The following is a 23,119-nucleotide window of genomic DNA, read 5'->3' as shown; positions in this document are numbered from 1 at the left end:
CATGTGCCTATTGGCCATGTTTTCTTTGGAAAAATGTCTGTTCAAGTCCTCTGCCCATTTTTTAATCAGGGTTGGTTTTTTTGTTTTGTTTTGATGTTGAGCTGTAGTTTTTTGTGTACTTTGGATATTAACCCCTTGTCAGATAGATCACTAGCAAATATCTTCTCCCATTTAGTAGGCTTTTGTTATGTTGTGCAAAAGCTTTTTAGTTTGGTGTAGCCCCATTTGTTAGTTTTTCTTTTGTTTCCCTTGCCTGAGAAGCCTTATCCAAAAGAACTGTTGTTAAGATCCATGTCAAAGAACATACTGCTTGTGATTTCTTCTAGCAGTTCTAAGGTTTCAGGTCTTACGTTTTGAGTTTATGGTGTGAGAAAGTTGTCTTTTAGCCATTTTAATTACAGTGTCTCTCAGTGTGAACTTCTTTGGTTTCCTCTTGTTGGGACTTTGTGATTCTTAGACTTAGATGTTTGTTTCCTTTTATAGTTATGGATGTTTTCAGCTAATATTTCTTCAAATAAGTTTGCCCCATTTCTCTCTTTCTTCTCCTTCTAAGAGAAATGTTAATTTGCTTGATGTTGTCCCAGAAGTCCCTTAAATTATCCTCATTTAAAAAAAAAAATTTTTTTTTTCTTTTTTCTGTTCAGTTTGGGTGATTTTCACTAGTCTGTCTTCCAGGTCACTCACTGATCTGTTCCTCTGTATCATTTTGTTGTTGTTTAGTCACTAAGTCATTTCCAACTCTTTGCAACTGCATGAATTGTAGCCCCTACCCTCCAGGCTCCTCTGTCCATGGGATTTCCCCGGCAAGAATACTGGAGTGGGTTGCCATTTCCTTCTGCAGGGGATCTTTCCAAATCAGGGATCAAACCTCTGTCTTGCACTGCAGCTGTATTCTTCACTGCTAAACCACCTGGGAAGCCTTCTGTATCGTCTGCTCTACGGTGGATTCCTTCTAGTGTATTTTTTCTTTCAACTATTGTATTCTTCAGCTTTGTTTGGTTCTTCAGGTTTTCTAATCCTTTGTTAAAATTCTCACTTTGTTCTTCCATGCTTCTCTTGAGTTTGTTGATCTCATGATCATTACCTTTAAATATTTGTAGCTTGCTTTTGCCACTTTCAAAAGTTCTTTTTCTGAGGTTTTTTCTTATTCCTGCGTTTGGAACATATTCCTCTGTTGCCTTATTTTACCTCATTCTCTATGTTTGTTTGTCTGTATTAGGTAGGTGGGTTGTTTCCTGATTGTGGCTCAGCTGGTAAATGTGGCTCACCTGCAATGTGGGAGACCTGGGTTGGGAAGATCCCTTGGAGAAGGGAAAGGCTACCCACCCCAGTATTCCGGCCTGGAAAATTCCACGGACTGTATAGTCCATGGGGTTGCAGAGAGTTGGACACGACTGAGAGACTTTCACTTTCGGGTAGGTGGGTTGTTTCCTGATGTCGAAAAATGGCAGCATGTAAGAGACGTCCTGTGAGGTTCGATCCTCTGATCCTACGAAATTCTATCCTATGGAAGAGAGGTCTTAGGAGGTCCTAGCCACCAGAGCTATACTCTGGGCTACATCCATCCATCTGCTGTGATAGGGCCGACCACGGTGGATGCAGTGGTAAGTGGGGCTAGCCCCACCCCAGCTGGCTGTCAGACCCTGCCTTGTATGATAGCCACCCTGCTGTGGAGGACTCAGGGCTTGCCCTGGCCTGCTGGGGGGCACATACTCCCCTAGCAGTAATAGGCTAGGGAAGACTCCAGAACGGCAGTCACCCGCACCAGTGTCCTCGTGGGAGAATGAACTCCCCAAACGCCTCCTACCAGTGTCGGTGTCCCCGGGGGTGGTTCCAGTTGCTTTCTTCTTCTCCAGGAGGCTCTCCAGGACCAGCACGTGGGTTTTTCTAGGCTCCTCTCAAAGCACTGCCCCTGGGCTGGCACTCAGAGCAGGATGCTTTTGCGCGTCTTGAAGCACAGAGTCTGCGTTTCCTGCAGTGCTCCAGCTATCCTGTGGTCGGGTCCCACTGTCCTCACTGCCAGATGTTCTGGAAGCTTGTCTCCTCAGGGCAGGACCCCCAGGCTGGGGAGCTCCGTGTGGCGCTCAGACCTCTCACTCTGGGAAGAGTCTCTGCAACTGTGATTATCCTTTTGTTTGTGAGTGGTCTACCCGAGCTTGTTGGAGAAGGCAATGGCAACCCACTCCAGTCCTCTTGCCTGGAAAATCCCATGGATGGAGGAGCCTGGTGGGCTGCAGTCCATGGGGTCGTGAAGAGTCAGACTCGACTGAGCGACTTCACTTTCACTTTTCACTTTCATGCATTGGAGAAGGAAATGGCAACCCGCTCCAGTGTTCTTGCCTGGAGAATCCCAGGGACAGAGGGGCCTGGTGGGCTGCCGTCTATGGGGTCGCACAGAGTCGGACACGACTGAAGCGACTTAGCAGCAGCAGCACCCGAGCTTGTGAATTCTGACTCTGTCAGCTCCATTCCTCCTACCCATCTTGTGTGGTTCCTTCTTTATATCTTTAGCCGTGGAAAATCGTTTCTGCTTGTCTTTGCATTGTTCTCATGGATTGTTGCTCTGTAAATAGTTGTTATTTTGGATGCTTTTGGGAGAAGGTGAGCTCAAGGTCTTCCTACTCCACCATCTTGGCCACTGACACTACCTGTTCTTTTATTAAAGAATTGAGTATCTTTTTCATCTGAAAAGTGATTTATTTTTATTAGCTAGTTGTTTTTATTTGACCAATGGTCTTCGTGGAGTTTTTTGGTGATACAAAAATGTATACATTTCTATAATTGGATCATCCATATTTTCTCTATAGTTTCTATATTTCATGTCTTAGAAATTAGGGTTGCTAAATTTAGTGAACTGAAATACAAGAAATCCAGTTAAATTTTAATTTCTGATAAACAATTAGTAACTTCTTAGTATAAGTAAGTCCAGTAGAATACTTGGGACATATTTGTATCAAAAAAAACTCCATTACAAAGACCTTTTGTTTTTCTCATTCCAATGTTATTTTTAAACATTCAGGTGTTTTTCTAGAGCATTCATGGTTTTCAATCCATCTGGAACTTTTCTTTTCTTTTTTTTGGTAAAGAATAAGATGGAGAACCAATGCCTTTTCCCCAAATGGTCAGTCTTGTCCCAACGCAATTTATTGAATAACCCATCTTTTCCACACTGATTTTTTTTTTTAATAGTATTAGATTTTCACTTTAAAATTGGAACTACAAAGTAGGGTACACAGGTAAGAACTATTATGGGAACAGTTTGTCTTAAATAGAATATAGATGTCTTCCTTTCTCTAGTTTATTTCTGTTTAAATCTTAAATTTAAGCACTCTGGCCAGAAAACACAGCTCTGTGTGAAATAAATAGCTTACCTGGTAATTCAGAGGCCCACAAGCCAAATTACCCCCAAAGAATGGCTTTTCTTAGGAAAAGCTCAGAGGAAGTACTGGGCCAACACCGTCCTCCACTTTACAGACTGGTCCTCTTCTTTGATGCTGTCAGGGAGCTGAAAGTCATGCTCTCTAGCTCTCACAGTCACAGATACAGGTGACTCTTCCTGAGCGATTCACAGAGGTGGGTGGAAAAGGAAAGGATTTCATGCAGATTTAATGCAGTCTTAGGTTTCTGCCTTAGAGACTATCTAGATAGTTTAAATTATTTTTCCATTTTTTAAATGGAACAAAACAAAGGATTTAAACAAAGACCTATTGCATAGCACATGGAACTCTGCTCAAGGTTATATGGCAGCCTGGATGGGAGGGGAATTTGGGGGAAGAATGGATACATGTATATATATGGCTGAGTCATACCTCCCGCTGTTCATGTGAAACTGTCACAATATTGTCAATCGGCTATACCCCAAAACAAAACAAAAAGTTTTTTTAAAAAACAAAGTGAACAGCAAAAACAGAGGATTTATAATTATGCCAAGCTGAATGTAGGATAAAATCGATTCATTGATTTGCCCTTTTTAAAGGCAAAAAGTAATAAGCATCCTCTTGGTTTGCAAGTCTTGACCAATAATCCCTCTTTTTTTCTTGAAGACGCAGGAGAGATTTTCTCAGGCAAGGATTACCCCTAATGACTTCAGGGTTCTTAGACTCAGGCTGGGAAAACAGATAGATGTATTAAAAATAATTACTACCTAGAGTGAATAAAAACTTAAAAGAAGTTTTTTACTCTGGGAGCACAAGATTGCCATGGTTTTCCTAGGCCTCTGCCTTAGAAGAGCTGGATTGAGACAGTTATTTGGGCTGCATCTGTAGGGACAATCATCCTAATGAGTAGGAAAATGTTTGCTAAATAAGCCTAACCACTATAATAATTTAATGTTGCTAAATGATGGCTTGGGATACATTTAGGGGATAACTTCCATTTGTGTTCCTAATCAAGCAAGTAGTGTTACTGATTTTTTTTCCCTTGCATATCTCTATTCAAGATACATATACCAGAATGGAAAGTATAATTGACCCTGAACAACACAGGTCTGAACTGCACAGGTCCACTTATACATGGATTTTATTTCAATAAATACTGTGGTACCTGCAGTTGGCTGAATCCATGGATGAGCAACTTGGGATAGAATGACTAAGTGTAAAGTTATATAGGGATTTTTGACTATATGGATGTTAGTACCCCTAACCCCTGAGCTTTTGGGGGGCAACTGTAATCACTAGCTTGTTAAACGAATTCTCTTTTCTTTCTTTTTTAAAAAATTGCTTTGGCCTCACTGTATGGCATGCATGATTTCAGTTCCCCCACCAGAGATTGAAACCGTGGCCCCTGCAGTGGCATCACAGAGTCTTAACCACTGGACCTCCAAGGAAGTCTCCTTCTATCCTCTTTCTTCACACTGCTGCCTTTAAACCTGTCTGTGTAGGACTGGAATGATGACTACAAGAGCCAAAGAAACCTGAGGAAAATGAGGTTATCTATACCAAAAGGAGTTCTAACTTGATTAAAAGAGTTTGCTATGACTTCAGCCTGGGAGTCTTAGACTGAAGAAGGTATTTGTGGAAGATATGTTACTGCCAACATTTTAAAATCATTTTCTGAGTTGTGTGCCCCAAATTTGTAATGACAGTCATTAACAATACCACCTCTTATGGAATGTTGAATGCTCACTATTAGGCAGCTATCTGCCTACATACCTCGTGTGCATTATTTCATTTACTCCTCAGGAGAATCCTATATGGTAGATATTATTATACCCATTTTACAGGTGAAAAAATTAAGACTCAAAGGTATTAAGTATTTTTCTTCAGACCATGTAGTTAGCAAGCTGTAAAGCCCATATTTAAGCCCAGGTTTTTCTAACTCAAATTCATATGCTGAAAGATGGTGCTATACTTGCAGCATTACTTAGAACTCTCCATCAGGGTGGACTTAAAGTGTAATCTTTTCCTATTTATAATTAATGTAACCCTTTATTGCTCCAAAATATCACACCTGCCAGTTTGCTGTATATCCTGCCAAGGCTCAGTGCAGATTTTTCTTTCTGGAAAATGCAGGTTTGGGTCTTGATGTAATTTCCTGCATGAAGAACAGGCAAGCTGAGGAACAACTCTTATACAATTAAACATTACTGTTGGGCTTCCCTGGTGGTCCAGTGACTAAGACTCCAAGCTCCTGATGAAGGGAGCCCAGGTTCAATCCCTGGTCAGGGAACTAGATCCCACATGTTGCAACTAAAAATCCCATATGCTGCAGTGAAGACTGATGATCCCTCATGCCACATCTAAGACCCCATGCAGTCAAATAAATATTTTTTAAAAAAACATCACTACTCCAGACAACCTAGAAGGGTGGGATGGGGTGGGAGGTGGGAGGGAGGATCAAGAGGGAGGAGATATATATATACCTGTGGCTGATTCATGTTGATGTATGGCAGAAACTAACACAATATTGTAAAGCAATTATCCTCTGATTATAAATAAAGAAAACATTTACGTCTCTAAGTTCATCTAATTGGAGAAAACAGCTAAGAAAATATAAGGATGTTTATAACATTTATAGACCTATAATCAACCTTTCACCCTAATAGATGCCATCTTTGGAGTAAAGCCATGATGTCAGTAGAATACCTCTCAAGCTTTTAGAAGCCCTAATCACAGGACTTCCCTGGTAGTACCGTGGATGAGGATCCACCTGCCAGGACAGGGGACGTGGGTTTGATCCCTGGGCTGGAAAGCTTCCACATGCCATGAAGCGACGAAGCCTGTGCACCTCAACTGTTGAGCCTATGCTCGAGAGCCCGGACACTGTAAGTACTGAAGCCCGTGCTCCGCCCGCAACAGGAGAAGCCACTGCAATGAGAAACCTGGGCACCACGACTAGAGAGTGTTCCCTACTCACTGTGACCAGAGAAAGCCCACATTCTGGAAGGAAGATACAGAGCAACCAAAAAAAAACAAGCCCATATCACAGTATCATAGCTGAACGCAAGTGGACAAAAATGGGCTCACCACACAGCAGATCACCATAAAGAATACTATAAAGGGTCTGTATTCTGGTCCCCATTTCCTACTGTAATTTATAGCAATAACTTCATACATCTTCTGGATCAGCTGTTCAGGTGCCTTCCTGTGATTGCATAAGAAGATATACAATCCTGTATAAGAGAGGACAATTAACATGCTTTCATCCTCCCTTGCCAAGTTCTTGTAATTGCTTCAGACAGTAACTAAATAAACACATTGGTTAATTACTCTTAGTAAGGACAGCTCAATTACGCCAAAACCAAATTCAGTGTTTTTATTGGCTAATCTTCAACATCTATAAGTAGCAAACAATTTTTTAAAAAATCACTAATCAGTGGATCAAGTCAGTTTCTTCATGGGGTGCATTTTGATTTGGTCTTCTAGAGAAGGAAATGGCAGCCCACTCCAGTATTCTTGCCTGGAGAATCGCAGGGATGGGGGAGCCTGGTGGGCTGCAGTCTCTGGGGTCACACAGAGTCGGACACCACTGAAGTGACTTAACAGCAGCAGCAGAAAGCACATGGGTAGAGACATGTGCTCTGAAACTTGAAACATTTAAGTTTCAATGTTGCTGAAAACAGAAACATTTAAGAATACCCACATCAAAGTTTTACAGATTGGGTATCAATGATTAAATAAGAGTTCCTACCTGAAAATCTTGTGTGCCATAGCCACCTCACACCTGTGGCAATTCGACTGAATATTTGGATTGTTTTTATTTTTTTCGTTTATTTATTTTTGGCCATGCTGCGCAGCTTGTGCGATCTTAATTCCCCAACCAGGAATCAGACACAGGGCCCGCGACAGTGAGAGCACCAAGTCTTAACCACGAAACTGCCAGGGATTTATATCAACTGAATATTTGTCTATACATTAGAGACTTTTATAGAAAACTTTCAAACACTGTCTGAAGCCCAACTCCATGCAAACAAAGCTCTCTGGGAATGAATACATGTCAGGTTCTTCAGTATTCAATATAAAATATGTTGTCACTTCAGTGGCAGGAATCTATCCTGACAGAAGACTCTCCTTTCAACCCATAACCGAGACTGCTTTCCAGTGATCTCAGTCTTGAACGACTTGCTCTTGTTATTGTGAAAAACCAGACTGATACATTTGATATTTAAAAAGCATTGTTGGTAGGAGGTGTGGGTATGGGGGACAGGGAGGGCTTATCAGAGGGTACAAAGAAACTTTGGCGGCAGGGGATACATCTACCAGCTTGATTTTGGTGATGGTTTCACAGGTGTATACTGTGAAACTCGTCAGATTGTATACTTTAAGTGTGTGTAGTTTGTTGTATGTATATTATACTACAGTAAAACTGGGAGTAAAATAATGTTTAGGTCAGGTATTACCAAGTGTGAGTAATCATCAACCTCACCTGGAAACTTATTTAAAACCTCAGGAGAACGGAGACCTTGAAATCAGTATTTGAAAACCCCTAACATGGTTTCATTAGCCAACTTTGTAAACCTGCTGTTAAGGGCCTTTAAATGTGTTATACAGATTGCTTCATGTAAAAATGCACACAACCTAATTTATGGTGGTTAGCCCTAGCAAAAATTTCAATCTGGTGAACTGACAGACTTCCTTTTTTTATATAATGACAACGTGTAACTCATCTCTGTTCCTTTTTCCTTGGGCACTGGGATGCTCGAGAGGTAAGTTCCACTTCTGCTTTAAGGCAGGAGTTTTTCTTAGCCTGCGATTTCTGTTTTATTTCCATCCTAATCACATTTTACTTCTTCTTTACTGTCAGTTTAAAGATTTTATTGTATTTAAGTTTTTTGTTTTTATTTTTATCTGTTTCAGTTTTTTTTTTTTCAGATTTTTTTTTAAGTAGGTCATGTTACCAATAATAAACAAGATTTAGAGCAGGAATAGATAGAACCTCTTTAAAAGGTTCAAAAGATGAAATCATGACCTTTTTTATGTCATTTGGCTATGCCGCTGTACCAGAGGCCTGGCATATATGAACTGACATTATGCCTGCAGAATTATTGTGATTGTGATAATGATGAGGCATTTATAGACTTTGAAATGAGATTTCATCAAAATACTTAAGTGCAATTTTCAGTAGTGAGGTAGCATATTCTTTCTCATAGTAGTATGGGTAAAGCTTGGCAACTAACATAATTTCCAATGTTTATTGTATACCTGATGTATAAATGTACATAATTAACACATGCCTATTCTAAGAAAGGTTCAATGAGTGCTCTAAAGATTCACAGAATTTTGCAAGGTAAAATAAATTAGAAAAGTGTGGAGAAAATAAGACAAAGCATGAAAGGTCTGATTGGCACAAAAAAAAGTCAACATAGTCTTGCTGGAAATGAGAAAATTCTAGCGGCCCATAGGAAACGTCTCTCTGCTCATGTAAGAAGTACGTGTGATCATAAATCTAGAAAGATCTCTGTTTCCGATAAGATCTTCATGGAGAAAGCACTTTGAAGGAGATCGTCTTGTGTTTCAGTGAGGACCGTTACCATCATGTCATGCTAGTAAATTATAATGCAGTTCAGATTTTTATGTGAACTGGTTAAGATGAGTTTAAGAAATTTTCCAGTCCATTAAAAAAAGAGATTGTCAACATTTTTTCTCCTTGTTAGCCAACAGAACAAGCATTGTGGGGTGGAAGAAATCTCCTTTGGTGATACAAAGTCAAAGGGAATCAGTTTTTTTTAATTGAGGATGATACATACCAAATCTTTGTCTTCCTGTCTGGTATCACTAGGTCAGTTTCTAGGCTATAGGGTGCTTTTTTACCAATTAGAACAAAGGACCACCACCCCCCAACCCTAGGCAAATCTAGCATTCCGATCTAGATTTCCACCCCTATCTCTCCTCCCATTACCAGCCCCCCTGCTCCCCTCCTGTCTTATCTCAGAGCACCTTTATCTTATTTAAAAAAAATTTTTTTTTAATGTGACCACTTTAAAAATCTTTATTGACTTTGTTACAGTATTGCTTCTGTTTTGTGTTTTGGTTTTTTGGCGGCAAGGCATCTGGGATCTCAGCTCCCTGACCAGGGATCAAACCTGCAATCCCTGCATTGGAAGGCAAAGTCTTAATCTCTGGACAACCAGGGAAGTCCCACAGGGCACATTTTGTGCAGTGCACATGCGCAAAAGTATGTGGCGGTCATGAAACTGGACTGAAGGATCAATTAGGCAGTTTCAGAAATAGCCAGCTAAACAGCCTCATGTTTCACCCTCATTTTTTTTTAACTAATAGAATTTTTCACAGGGCTTATTAAACTTTATTAGGTATTAGAATCGCACAGGAGCTTCTTAAAAATGCATATTTCTGGATACTGCAACCTCCAATTCTGATATATTAAACCAGGGATTGAAACCCAGGAAGCTACATTTCAGCAAAAAGCAAGGTGATTCCAATTTGAGAAAAGCTGGCCAAGGAGTAAATAGTACAGGTTTAAAAATCATACTGATAGGAACAAGACAAGGGTGCCCACTCTCACCACTACTATTCAACATAGTGTTGGAAGTGCTGGCCACAGCAATCAGAGCAGAAAAAGAAGTAAAAGGAATCCAGATAGGAAAAGAAGAAGTAAAACTCTCACTGTTTGCAGATGACATGATCCTCTACATAGAAAACCCTAAAGACTCTACCAGAAAATTACTAGAGCTAATCAATGAATACAGTAAAGTTGCAGGATATAAAATTAACACACAGAAATCCCTTGCATTCCTATATACTAACAATGAAAAAACAGAAAGAGAAATTAAGGAAACAATACCATTCACCATTGCAACAAAAAGAATAAAATACTTAGGAGTATATCTACCTAAAGAAACAAAGGACCTATACATAGAAAACTATAAAACACTGATGAAAGAAATCAAAGAGGACACAAACAGATGGAGAAACATACCGTGTTCATGGATTGGAAGAATTAATATTGTCAAAATGGCTATTCTACCCAAAGCAGTCTATAGATTCAATGCAATCCCTATCAAGCTACCAACGGTATTTTTCACAGAACTAGACCAAAGAATTTCACAATTTGTATGGAAATACAAAAAACCTCGAATAGCCAAAGTAATCTTGAGAAAGAAGAATGGAACTGGAGGAATCAACCTGCCTGACTTCAGACTCTACTACAAAGCCACAGTCATCAAGACAGTATGGTACTGGCACAAAGACAGAAATATAGATCAATGGAACAGAATAGAAAGCCCAGAGATAAATCCACGAACCTATGGACACCTTATTTTTGACAAAGGAGGCAAGGATATACAATGGAAAAAAGACAACCTCTTTAACAAGTGGTGCTGGGAAAACTGGTCAACCACTTGTAAAAGAATGAAACTAGAACACTTTCTAACACCATACACAAAAATAAACTCAAAATGGATTAAAGATCTAAATGTAAGACCAGAAACTATAAAACTCCTAGAGGAGAACATAGGCAAAACACTCTCCGACATAAATCAAAGCAAGATCCTCTATGACCCACCTCCCAGAATATTGGAAATAAAAGCAAAACTAAACAAATGGGACCTAATGAAACTTAAAAGCTTTTGCACAACAAAGGAAACTATAAGTAAGGTGAAAAGACAGCCCTCAGATTGGGAGAAAATAATAGCAAATGAAGCAACAGACAAAGGATTAATCTCAAAAATATACAAGCAACTCCTGCAGCTCAATTCCAGAAAAATAAATGACCCAATCAAAAAATGGGCCAAAGAACTAAACAGACATTTCTCCAAAGAAGACATACAGATGGCTAACAAACACATGAAAAGATGCTCAACATCACTCATTATTAGAGAAATGCAAATCAAAACCACAATGAGGTACCATTACACGCCAGTCAGGATGGCTGCTATCCAAAAGTCTACAAGCAACAAATGCTGGAGAGGGTGTGGAGAAAAGGGAACCCTCTTACACTGTTGGTGGGAATGCAAACTAGTACAGCCGCTATGGAAAACAGTGTGGAGATTTCTTAAAAAACTGGAAATAGAACTGCCATATGACCCAGCAATCCCACTTCTGGGCATACACACTGAGGAAACCAGATCTGAAAGAGACACGTGCACCCCAATGTTCATCGCAGCACTGTTTATAATAGCCAGGACATGGAAGCAACCTAGATGCCCATCAGCAGATGAATGGATAAGGAAGCTGTGGTACATATACACCATGGAATATTACTCAGCCATTAAAAAGAATTCATTTGAACCAGTCCTAATGAGATGGATGAAGCTGGAGCCCATTATACAGAGTGAAGTAAGCCAGAAAGATAAAGAACATTACAGCATACTGACACATGTATATGGAATTTAGAAAGGTGATAACGATAACCCTATATGCAGAACAGAAAAAGAGACACAGAAACACAGAACAGACTTTTGAACTTTGTGGGAGAATGTGAGGGTGGGATATTTGAAAAGAACAGCATGTATACTATCTATGGTGAAACAGATCACCAGCCCAGGTGGGATGCACGAGACAAGTGCTCGGGCCTGGTGCACTGGGAAGACCCAGAGGAATCGGGTGGAGAGGGAGGTGGAAGGGGGATCGGGATTGGGAATACATGTAAATCCATGGCTGATTCATATCAATGTATGACAAAACCCACTGGGAAAAAAAAAATAATAATAATAAAAATTAAAAAAGAAAAAAAAAAAAATAAATAAATTCAAAAAAAAAAAAAAATCATACTGATAGAATTTCAAATTGTTGTGTCATTATAAGTTGTGTAAACTTGGGAAAACTAACCTTTCTTTCTGTATTTTAATATTTATTTATTTGGCTGTACCAGGCCTTAGTTGCAGCATGTGAACTCTCAGTTGCAGCACATAGGATCTAGTTCCCTGAACAGGGATCGAATCCGAGCCCCCTGAATTGGGAGTGTGGAGTCTTAGCCATTGGACCGCCAGGGAAGTCTGGGAAAACCAACTTTTCCTTGCCTCAGTTTCTTTGATTGTAAAGTGCCAATTAAAAATTCTTCCAGCACAGGGTTATTTTAAGGATGAAGTCAGATTAAATATTCTACCAGAGTACCTGGAGGGTAGTAAGCACATAATAAATGCCGGTTACTGTTTTCACAATATACTTTCAAAGCTCTATTCAGGGTAAGTCCAACCCTTAGGAAAGTATTTTTAAGGGAACGCGCAGACAGCACTTACTCTCATTTTATGATATTTGTCTGCACCCTCCTCAGGGCGTAGAAGTGCTTTCCATTAGCATATCTATGCAACCCCAAAGAAATCTCTTGCTTACTTCTTTGAAGTCTTCAGATACAAAGTAGTCATCCTTTTTTATTTTTGATTTTTGCTTATTGCCTACATCCTCATCCCCATGCTTATTTTAATACATAATATTCAGATCTCATCAAGCCATTTATCTAGTTTGCAAATGCTGAAAACAGTGATTCTTTTTTTTTTTTCCCCAATGTTTCCCTTTAGTCTCACTATTATGGAATTATGGAAAACTGAATGCTAAGCCCAAATCCCCTTGGGAATAATTTTTGATAACTCATCTGAAGTCTGCCTCATAACATTGCAGGAAGCTGGGGCAGAGTTGGGGATTCCCTTCCATTAAGGCACTAACTGCCCAGTTTGAAAGAGCCAGACTTTATATCATGAAGACAATTTAGAGATAATCTCAGTAAAACCTATAACTGAATGTGGACTTAAGCATTACTCTGCAGAGAAATAAGTTTTTCCTATAGTGGAGGAAAAGCTGTTTTTCCTTCTACCCAGCTTAGGTTCATTTCTTGTGTATATGTGCATGCTCAGACTGTCTGACTCTTTGAGACCCCATAGACTATAGCTCACCAGGCTCCTCTGTCCATGGAACTTTCTAGGCAAGAATACTGGAGTGGGTTGCCATTTCCTACTCCAGAGGTTCATTGCCTGGGGCCTTGTAAATCAGACTGAAAAAAGACTGATTAAACAGAGAAGTCTATTAACATGTACACCTGTGTATACAAGGGAGCACTCAGTGATGAGATTCAAAGAGGTGATTAGAACTTGGGCTTATGGCATCTTTAAAAAAAAGAAAAGAAAGCGATAAATGATTAGAGAAGAGGCAAGATGAAGGATAAGGACCTTGAGTTTCTAGGGCAGCATATTGTAGGGAGGTAAATATTTTAGGAGCTAATAGAAGATAAGTGCTGAGTTAATAAAGTTCATTTTATAGATTTCGTTGGTGCCATCCCTGGGCCATTAGGGTCTAAACTTGTCTCCAGTGATTAATTTCTGTCCTTCCAGGAAGAGAAAGGAGGGGCATACCTTTACAAATTTGTGTCCTCCTTTCAGGCAACCAGGGAAAGTGTGGCGAGCTTTCCTTGAATATGATTCTTCTCAGTTGCCTTCATTTCAAAATAATCCTTATGCTAAAGTAGGATATTCTGTACCCTTCATTCCCATTGAAGGAGACCGTGGAGCATTTTAGGACCGTGTGAAACAGAAACAGGCACTAGTTATTTTAGAAACCAGGTACATTTTTATATATTTCTACCTCAAAGAAGGCTTTTGAAGTATTTACAAATTCAACATAGCTAACTCAAGTGAATGATGTTGTTTTGTCATTTGAAATATTAAAATCAAATTTTCCCTCAAGGGCTTTAGTAGGTGTGGAATGCTAAACAGTTTTTATATAAAGCAAATATCTGGGTCCAGCAATTTCCAGTTATTGTTTCTTTCCTCCTTTTATTCATTCTTTTTAGTAAATGTTCCTCAAACTGTGTTTCAGAAATATGTTTAACGATTCCAACCACCTTCATCTGGGACTGTTTTCCTGACTCAGTTTTACGGTACAGTGGTGCCCCTTACCTGCAGGTGGGGGGGTGTGTTCCAAACCCTGAGTGGGGAGTACGTCTAACTGAACCCTATACAGGTATGTTCCAAACCCCTAGGGAACAGGTGGCCATTGGGAGAGCATTAGACTGAAGATCAAACTCCCAGGGGGTGGAGTACTTCTAACTGAACCCTATATATACTATGTTTTTTCCTATACATAATACCTATGACAAATTTATAAATTAGACACAGTAAGAGAATATCTGAATTGCCAGCATCACTACTCTTGTGCTTTGGGGTTAATATTAAGTAAAATAAGAGTGATTTGAATACAGGCACTGCAGTATCATCACAGTGGGTCTGATAACCGTGCTAGCTACTAAGTGACTACCAGGTAGGACATTCTGGACAGAGGGATGATTTACATCACGGGTCGGACAGAGCAGGGTGACAAGAGAGTCTACCATGACTCTCAGCACGGCACACAATTTAAAGCTTATGGGTTGTTTATTTCTGGGACTTTCCATTTAATATTTTCAGATCTCAGTTGATTCAAGGTAACTGAAACTATGGAAAGCAAAACTACAGGTAAGGGGAGGGGATGCCTGTATTGTGGTAAAGGATTCAACCTCAAGAATTATGTCTAAAAAAAGGATAGAAGATACTCACTGAATTATTTTACTAGAAAATTAGCTGCAAAACACATCAATTGTGGAAATCACATGCAAATTAATTAAATAGCATTAAAAATCCAAGTCCCCTTCCACCAACCTCCCGCTTTTTTAACTATTTCAGCCATGTATAATTACATAGTCCATGGTGTTAAGTACATTCACATTACTATACACTCACCTTTTGATGAAGAATCTAGATCATCTTTGTACAAATCAGGAGTAGAACAATCCAAGAAAGAAGGGGAGGGAAGGAGAGGGGAAAGGAAAGTAAGAAGGCAGGGAGGTAGGAATAAAGGTAAGAAGGAAGGGAAGGGACTTCTCTGCATGCTCAGTGGTTAAGAATCTACCTGCCAGTGCAGGGGACGTGGATGGGTTCAATCCCTTGTCCGGGACTGAGCATGCTGCAGCGCAATTAAGCCCATGCACCACAACTGTTGAAGCCTGCGTGCTCTGGAGCCCCTGTGCCGCAACTGCTGAGTCCGTGTGCTGCAGTTACTGGGCCTGTGTGCCTAGAGCTTGTGCTTGACAACAGGAGAAGCCACCACAACGAGAAGCCCGCACGCTGCAACTAGAGACTAGCCCCAATTCTCCACAACTAGAGAAAGCCCACGTGCAGCAATCAAGACCCAGTGCAGCCATAAATAAATCAAAAAGAAGGAAGGGAAGAAGGAGGGTCATCCCAAGATAACTTTAGCTTTCACTTGCCTTACACACTTAGATAGAGAGTTTGACAGCTGTGAGCTCTCATAGCTGAAAAAAGAACCATTGGCAGTGCTACAGGTGGGATTTCAAAGACTGTAAAATATGCGTCGAACAGTGTTGCTCCCTATTTTTGGACCCAGGTCTCTACTTTTTTACATTCAAGGCTTGAAGTTTGTTGAAATTTTGCATGGATAACAAGATGGGATGCAGTTGGGATGGTTTTCCCTTGATCAGTGGGAAGCTGTTACTAAGCACCTTCTATGTGCAGAAAAACAGACAATGACACAGTCAAGGGTCTTAAAGGAGCAAAGGATATGCACATTAATATAAATCACAAATCAGTGGTAGCAGAAGTCTGTTTTTATAAAAACTTTTTATTTTATGTTGGGATATAGCAGATTAACAATGCTGTGTTAGTTTCAGGTGGAGAGCAAAGGGGACTCAGCCAGACATAGAGGTGTATTCATTCTCTCCCAAACTCCTCTCCTGTCCATGCTGCCACGTAATACTGATACTGAATGATACTTCTCTGAATGATAGCACAGGTCTTGAAGACAATGTTTTGGTACAGGAATTCAGAAAAAGGAGTAACTTCTGCAAGCGGGAATGATTTTTGCTTAATTGTTACAATGACTCTGCATTCACTTAGTTCAAATTCTAATTGAAATCAAATGTCTATAAAAATCTCACTTTGTTTACAGAATTTGAAACACTATGCACAAAAAAGGGCAAGAATTATGTAATTTCAAAGCCAATCTGCCAAACCATTTTTATTAATGCTACATGATGACTGCATTGTAGATAGAAGAGACATACCCAGCATTCTTTGTCAGTCTTCTGGGAAACTAGGGCTTGAATTATGAGAGCTGTGATTAGTGAGAGCGCCTCAGGAATGCCTTCCTCTGTTAAATGCATTGCTTTTGTACTCTAAAGCTTCTGATGTTCTTGAGGGCAATTGGACTGATTTTACTGCATTATTTTATTTTCTAGTGGAAGCATTACTACTCCAGTATAATGGAACAAACTTTTCTGTGGATGAAATGGAAATATTGGGTTGGCCAAAAAGTTCCCTCAGGCATTTCTGTACCATTTTATGGAAAAATATGAACGAACATTTTGGTCAACCCAACACCTTGAACATGTAACCCTCTTGTATGAAAGCAAAATTCCCAGTATCTAAGTGGCCAAAGATGACATGTCATGGTTTGTGGAAGATATTGTTACTTCCTATGAATGAGACCAATGTTGAAATTGCAAATAGAACCCTCACGTTTTAAGCTATGTTGCTAAGACTTTGCAGAATTTATCAAGAAAGTGGTCAGTGGTTTCAAATGATGGCTAATCCTACCCAGAAGCATGGGAAAATGCATTAAATCCAACTATTCACTGTCTGTTCGTGGTGAAGCTGACCCGAAGACTACATCATCGGTCTTTATGACTAAATGCAAATAGTGACTTTAGTTGACATTTTTTTAATCTGTGTGAAATTTTTGTTAGAAAACATGAGTGTTGATGCATAATTATTGCTTCTAATCTTTGATTCTAGCACACTTACTCAAGTGTTTCTTTTTTTAATTAATTAATTTATCTTAATGGAAGGATAACTAATTTACAATATTGTGATGGTTTTTGCCATTCATCGATATGAATTAGCCATGGGTACACCTGTGTCCCCCCATCCCGAACCCCGCTCCCACCTCCCTCCCTACCCTATCCCTCTGGGTTGTCCCAGAGCACTGGCTTTGGGTGTTCTGCCTCATGCATCAAACGTACACTGGTCATCTGTTTTACATATGGTAATATACATGTTTCAGTGCTATTCTTTCTAATCATCCCACCCTCGCCTTCTCCCACAGAGTCCAAAAGTCTGTCCTTTACATCTGTGTCTCTTTTGCTGCCCTGCATATAAGATCGTCTTTCTAAATTCCATATATATGCATTAATATATAGTATTTCCCTGGAGGAGGGCACAGCAACCCACTCCAGTATTCTTGTCTGGAAAACCCCGTGGACAAAGGAGTCTGCAGAGTTCAGTCCATCAATTGCAAAGAATCAGATATGACTGAAGTGACTGAGCACATACAGTATTTGTCTTTCTCTTTCTGACTTATGAGCTTAGTGAAGTCGCTCAGCCTGTCCGACTCTTTGCGACCCCATGGACTGTAGCCTACCAGGCTCCTCCATCCATGGGATTTTCCAGGCAATAGCACTGGAGTGGGTTGCCATTTCCTTCTCCAGGGGATCTTCCCGATCCAGGGATCGAACCCGGGTCCCCCGCATTGTAGACAGACGCTTTACCATCTGAGCCACCCCAGAAGTCCTTTCTGACTTACTTCACTCTATATAATAGGATCCAGTTTCATCCACCTCATTAGAACTTACTCAAATGTGTTCCTTTTTATTAGCTGACTTTTTGTGTAAATCAAGATCATTTGGCAGGTACATGAAAAGATGCTCAACATCACTCATCATCAGGGAAATGTAAATCAAAAGCACAATGAAATATCACCTCATACCTGTCAGAATAAATCAAAGAGACAAAAATAATAAGTATTGGTGAAGATGTGGAGAAGGGGAAGGTTCACATACTGTTGAAGCCTTGCTTGGAGAATTTTGAACATTACTTTGCTAGCGTGTGAGATGAGTGCAGTTGTGCAATAGTTTGAGCACTCTTTGACATTGGCCTTCTTAGGAATTGGGACGAAAACTGTTTGTGTACCGTTGAGGGGAGTGTAAATTAGTGCAACCACTGTGGAAACAGTATGAAGCCACTATGGAAATAGTGTGGAAATGTTTTCTCAAAAAATTAAAATTAGAACAATCCTATGATCTAACAGTTTCACTCCTGGGTATTTATCTGATGAAAATGAAGACACTAATTTGAAAAGATGTATGCACCTGCATGTTTATTACAGCATTATTTACAATAGCCGAGACATGGCAGCAGCCTGTGTCCAACAATCAGAGTAGCTAAAGAAAATGTGATTTTATATATATATATATATATATATATATATATATATATATAAGTTATATAGTATATATAGTGGAACATTATTCAACCATAAAAAAAAAAACAAAATCTTGCCCTTTTTGACAACATGAATGGACCTTGAGGGTATTATGCTAAGTGGAATAAGTCAGGTAGAGAAAAACAAATGTCTTTATATGTGTCATATGATTTCACTTACATGTGGAATTGCATCTAAATATATAAACACATATAAACAACAAACACAACAGACAACCGAGTTTATAGATGTAGAGATTAGATTGTGGTTGCCAGAGGTGAAGCGTTGGGGAGGTGGGCAAAATGTGTGAAAGGGTAAAAAGCCAGCTATCATTTGGGTCTGGTTTTGTTTGACAGCGCCAGCTCATAAGTCATTTTTAGACTGAGTCAGCAGATGTTAAAGGATGAGTGAGTAGATGGAATATGTTAAGCAATTTAGAATGGGGGAAAATAATGGAATAAGAGATCGCTGCACTTTTGACATTTCACATGTAAATCGCATTATAAATAATATGCACCAGTTACTTGATTCAGGACCTCAGACCTTTCTGTAATGGATTTGAAGCACAAAATACAGTATTTATAGCCAGCGTGGAGTCTTCACTTTCAAGGATGGTTATACTCTTGGGGCTAGAAAGCCAGCTGAGCTCCACTTGTGAAGAGTTCTGCCATGCCAAGGCAGTTGACCGCTCTCTCTTTCCTCTTCTCCACTGTCCTGCAGACCAGACGATGTGCTCCTGCATCGCACGCATGACGAGATAGTCCTCCTGCATTGCTTCCTTTGGCCCCTGGTGACGTTCGTGGTGGGTGTTCTCATTGTGGTCCTGACCATCTGTGCCAAGAGCCTAGCAGTCAAGGCAGAAGCCATGAAGAAGCGCAAGTTCTCTTAAGGGGAGTCGGCTCGTGGGAAGTGAAGCCCAGCAGCTGCTCTCGTCTGCACACATCTACCTGCAGAGCCTGCTTCCCGGCCCAGGAGATGGAAGGGGCTGTGAGAGGTCTCCGAGAGGCTCCCCCTCAATGACAGCAGAAGCAGGCACAACCGGAAGACCTGGAACCTCATCGATTGTTTTCCATGTGTCGTAGCAATAGCTGCAGGGTCAAGCTCTGAGCTGTATGGAGTTATCTGTTTCAGAAAATCCTATAGAAGTTAATTTTCTTCGGGGAAGTAACAGTATATAATTGTACAGTGTAGAATACAAACTATTATGATTTATGCTACCTAAAAATATTAAAATAGAGTGGTCTGTGTTCTTTTCTATTTCCTTTTTTATGCTTTGAACACCAGGGTTTTAAAAAAGGGTCTTATGGGTTTCATTTGATTTTGCTAGGTGAAACTTTTACTTGGACACAGGGATTCCTGCACAAATCTTGACCTCACAATGTAACCCCCAGTCTCTAGTATGAAGGAGTACGTTAGACTCCTATTTGAAAAGGAAAAACTGCCACTGTTAACTCAGTCTGCAGTCACTTCTGTGACTCTCCAGCAAGGAACCCTCAAAGATGAAAACATTCTCCCAACACTCCATTGTTTCTCACCAGATTATTTCTTAAGAGAGGGAGGTGATTCTGAACAAGGTCTGTCCTAGCTCTAAGAGCACTGTGCCTCATTATTCATCTGTTCAGGTAATTTATGATGGGTTTTTGTCTCTCTGCAGTAGAATGTACGTGATGTGAAGGACACATTTCATTTTAGTTAAATGCGGTTTTCATTTTTCTTTTAGGTCAGGAAAAAAATGATCAAAATCAGTTAATTTTATTTTCTTTGTCCTTGCCTTGATGTTTTCAGTTTTAAAATGAGAATATTGCTGCAGTTGTTAATGTTTGCCTAGACAAGCCTGGAGACGCAAGCCAGCTCACATCACTCTGCTGCTGAGCTCTCTGCGCCTTTATCAGAAGTTCATGGACGAGACAGTACTTCTTTGCATCTGTTCATAAACTCAGATTCCAAATATCAATCACATCTAAGTGACTATCTAAGCTCCTCTATTTATTTACCATGTAGAATCAAACCTTTGCTTACAAGATATGTACAAATTTTTGGTTGAGGAAAAACTGACAACACACACTTTATTTGCTGTCTTCTTATTCTTCAGACGTGTTTCTGTTAGAATGATGACAAATTGGAATGTAAGGACAAGCTACCCTCATTTATTTTGCTCAGCATTCTAAGAAAGATACATATTAGTGGCTTGATGATTTCCTGACTTTGGGTCCACATAGCAATGTTTTCTTAAATTTGAAACTCAAGTAACTGAAAGAACCATTGTCATCTGTGGAAGACTAGGGTGTTGGATGAGTAAGGTATTTTTCTTCCAATTCAAGTGTTACAGATTTCACTGTGAAAAAGGCCTTGAACACACTATTTATGACATCCTTTGAGGCAGCTACAGTGCCTTGACTTCAATCCCAGTTTTCTGTTGCAGCATCCCTGTTGTCTCAGCAACAAAGTGAACCATTCTGAAGCACAGAGTAACATGAAAATGGGGCTCAGAGAAAGTCAACGTCATTGCATTACATTGTGGGAGATATATTGTGTAGATGAAGTCTCTTTATCCATTTCATCTAAATCCAATAATCTGTAATTAATTGATTACAGGGAGTTGATAAAAACAGTGCGTGAACATACATGTTGGTAAAAAGGGAAGTTGATATATATTGATGTGAGTTTTTATTTACCAGTTTTTAACCATTTATATAAAACTAAATAAATGCTTCTATTTAGGCTCAAAGAGTATACCTGGTTATATTCTGTAGGTTGATTTTTGGAAAAAAGGAGAAGCATGCTGAATTACTGAGGTCACATATAATTTTAAAATCTTTCTTGCTTGTAGCCAGTTAAGTTTGAGGTACTTTATTTATACTTATCATTAAAGATAAAATTCAATGGAACAACATTTTTAGGATCACAGAAGACAAAGAAGCTTAAATTCTTAATATTTCAATTCTCTTTTTTTTCTAAATATAAATGAGGAAATGGTATAAGCTGCTGGAACAGAAACCCCCAAATATGATGACTCATGTAAGACAGAAGTTTTTCTTTCTTTCTTTTATGGCAATCCGGAGGTACCTGAGAAGTCATCCAGGAGGGCAGGTCTGCTTCTTAAGGTAATCAAGGAACCCAAGTTTGTCTACCTTGTCCTCTCATTATCAAAGGTGTTATTCATCCCATGGTCAAAGTGGGCTCAAAAATACACACCCATTCTGCAGCCCATGAAAAGAGAGCAATTTGGGAGCTAGCTATTGGGTTGACCAAAAGTTCATTCTGGTTTTTTCATGAGGTGTTAACCTTTTGGAAAAGTCTGTACAAGCTTTTTCGGCCAACCCAATCCTTCCTTTTAAGGAAGTTCCAGCCATCACTCTGCTCATAGTCTATCCGTGAATACCGATTACATAAGTATACCTAGCTTCAAGGAAGACTGGGACCTGTTGTCTCCAGCTAGATGGACATATGTCCTATTAAAGCTCCAGGAAAAAAGGAAAAGGGGAGAATGATACTCGAGTTAAAGACAGGAATGATGGACAGCTGTCAGTGGCCCATGCTACGATGAAAATCTGGGCAGGGATGACAAAGATCTGTTGCTCTGGCAGGATGTACAGTCCTTGGTTAGACCTTGAATCTTCTCTCTGGGAGAAACTCCCTTGTCCTCTGTTCTCTCTGGCCTCTACTTTGACTTCTAGGAGACTCTTGCTCCTCAGACTTCATAGCCACATCTGAAGCTTTTGGGAGGCATCACAGCTTTTGCAGGCCCCCACCTGCTGGTGCAGATTTGTAGAGTAGACCTAGATTTCTTTAGAGACTGAACAAATGTAGATTTTTTCAAGTTTATAGGGTTGTTGTTTAATTGACTGCAGTAGGGAGTTTGACTCTATTTTTGATGTTGGGATGCTAACAGCTTTCCCTTTCTGCTCCCCTTTTCCTTTCCCCTTCTGCTCCACATCTGGGCAAGCTGATTAGTGAGCCTGGGTACCCCCTCCTTTGGACTGGGTGGGAAGTTCAAATCATACAAGCCCTGGCCTGCTTGCAGGAACCCACTCCCTGCCCCACACCCTAAGAATAATAAAGTCAAACCAGTCAAGTCATTTTTGGATCTGCTTTGGAACTGCTCCACTCTCCTAGAAAGTCTCATTCATTATGTGAATAATAAACCTTTTCATACCCTCTTGATGTGTGTATGGTTATTAGTCTCAACATCCAAACCAAATTTGAGGTAATGGGTTTTCATGTGGCCTGTGAAGGGTTGCTTCCAACACTGGTGATGAAATTTCATCAAAACATGGTTTTTGGTGTTTTTGCTTTTAGTTTTGTTAGTTCACACACAAATATTCACAGCCAAAGAGCTACTCTTGTTATACTTCTTAAGGCAGCGGCATCTTATTTACTAGTCTCTGTGCTTGGCCCGTGTCTCCATCCCTCAGTTGAGGGGCAGCCACTTTGAAGCCTTCTGGAAAACCGGGTTTAAGTGAGAATGCTTCACCCTTTAG

General features: G+C 39.9%; 1 protein-coding gene across 2 annotated transcripts in view; it reads left to right on the top strand.

The window, feature by feature from the left end:
• The window catches only part of KCNMB4 (potassium calcium-activated channel subfamily M regulatory beta subunit 4), a 77,409-nt gene extending 54,607 nt beyond the window's left edge, over positions 1-22,802 (top strand). The window contains exon 3 of one of the 2 annotated variants that reach the window (XM_061129969.1): positions 19,359-22,802. In XM_061129969.1, the coding sequence (XP_060985952.1) occupies positions 19,359-19,527 (169 nt within the window). In that variant the 3' untranslated portion in view covers positions 19,528-22,802. Of the gene's footprint in view, positions 1-6,043; positions 7,590-19,358 lie in introns of those variants that run through there. The other variant, XM_061129971.1, reaches the window with a different exon arrangement.
• The last annotated feature ends 317 nt before the right edge of the window (positions 22,803-23,119 follow it).

This window comes from Dama dama, chromosome 3, assembly GCF_033118175.1.
Source record: "Dama dama isolate Ldn47 chromosome 3, ASM3311817v1, whole genome shotgun sequence".
Lineage (NCBI taxonomy): Eukaryota > Metazoa > Chordata > Mammalia > Artiodactyla > Cervidae > Dama > Dama dama.
Note: the sequence above shows the minus strand (reverse complement) of the source record. Positions and strands in the feature narration are given on the sequence as shown.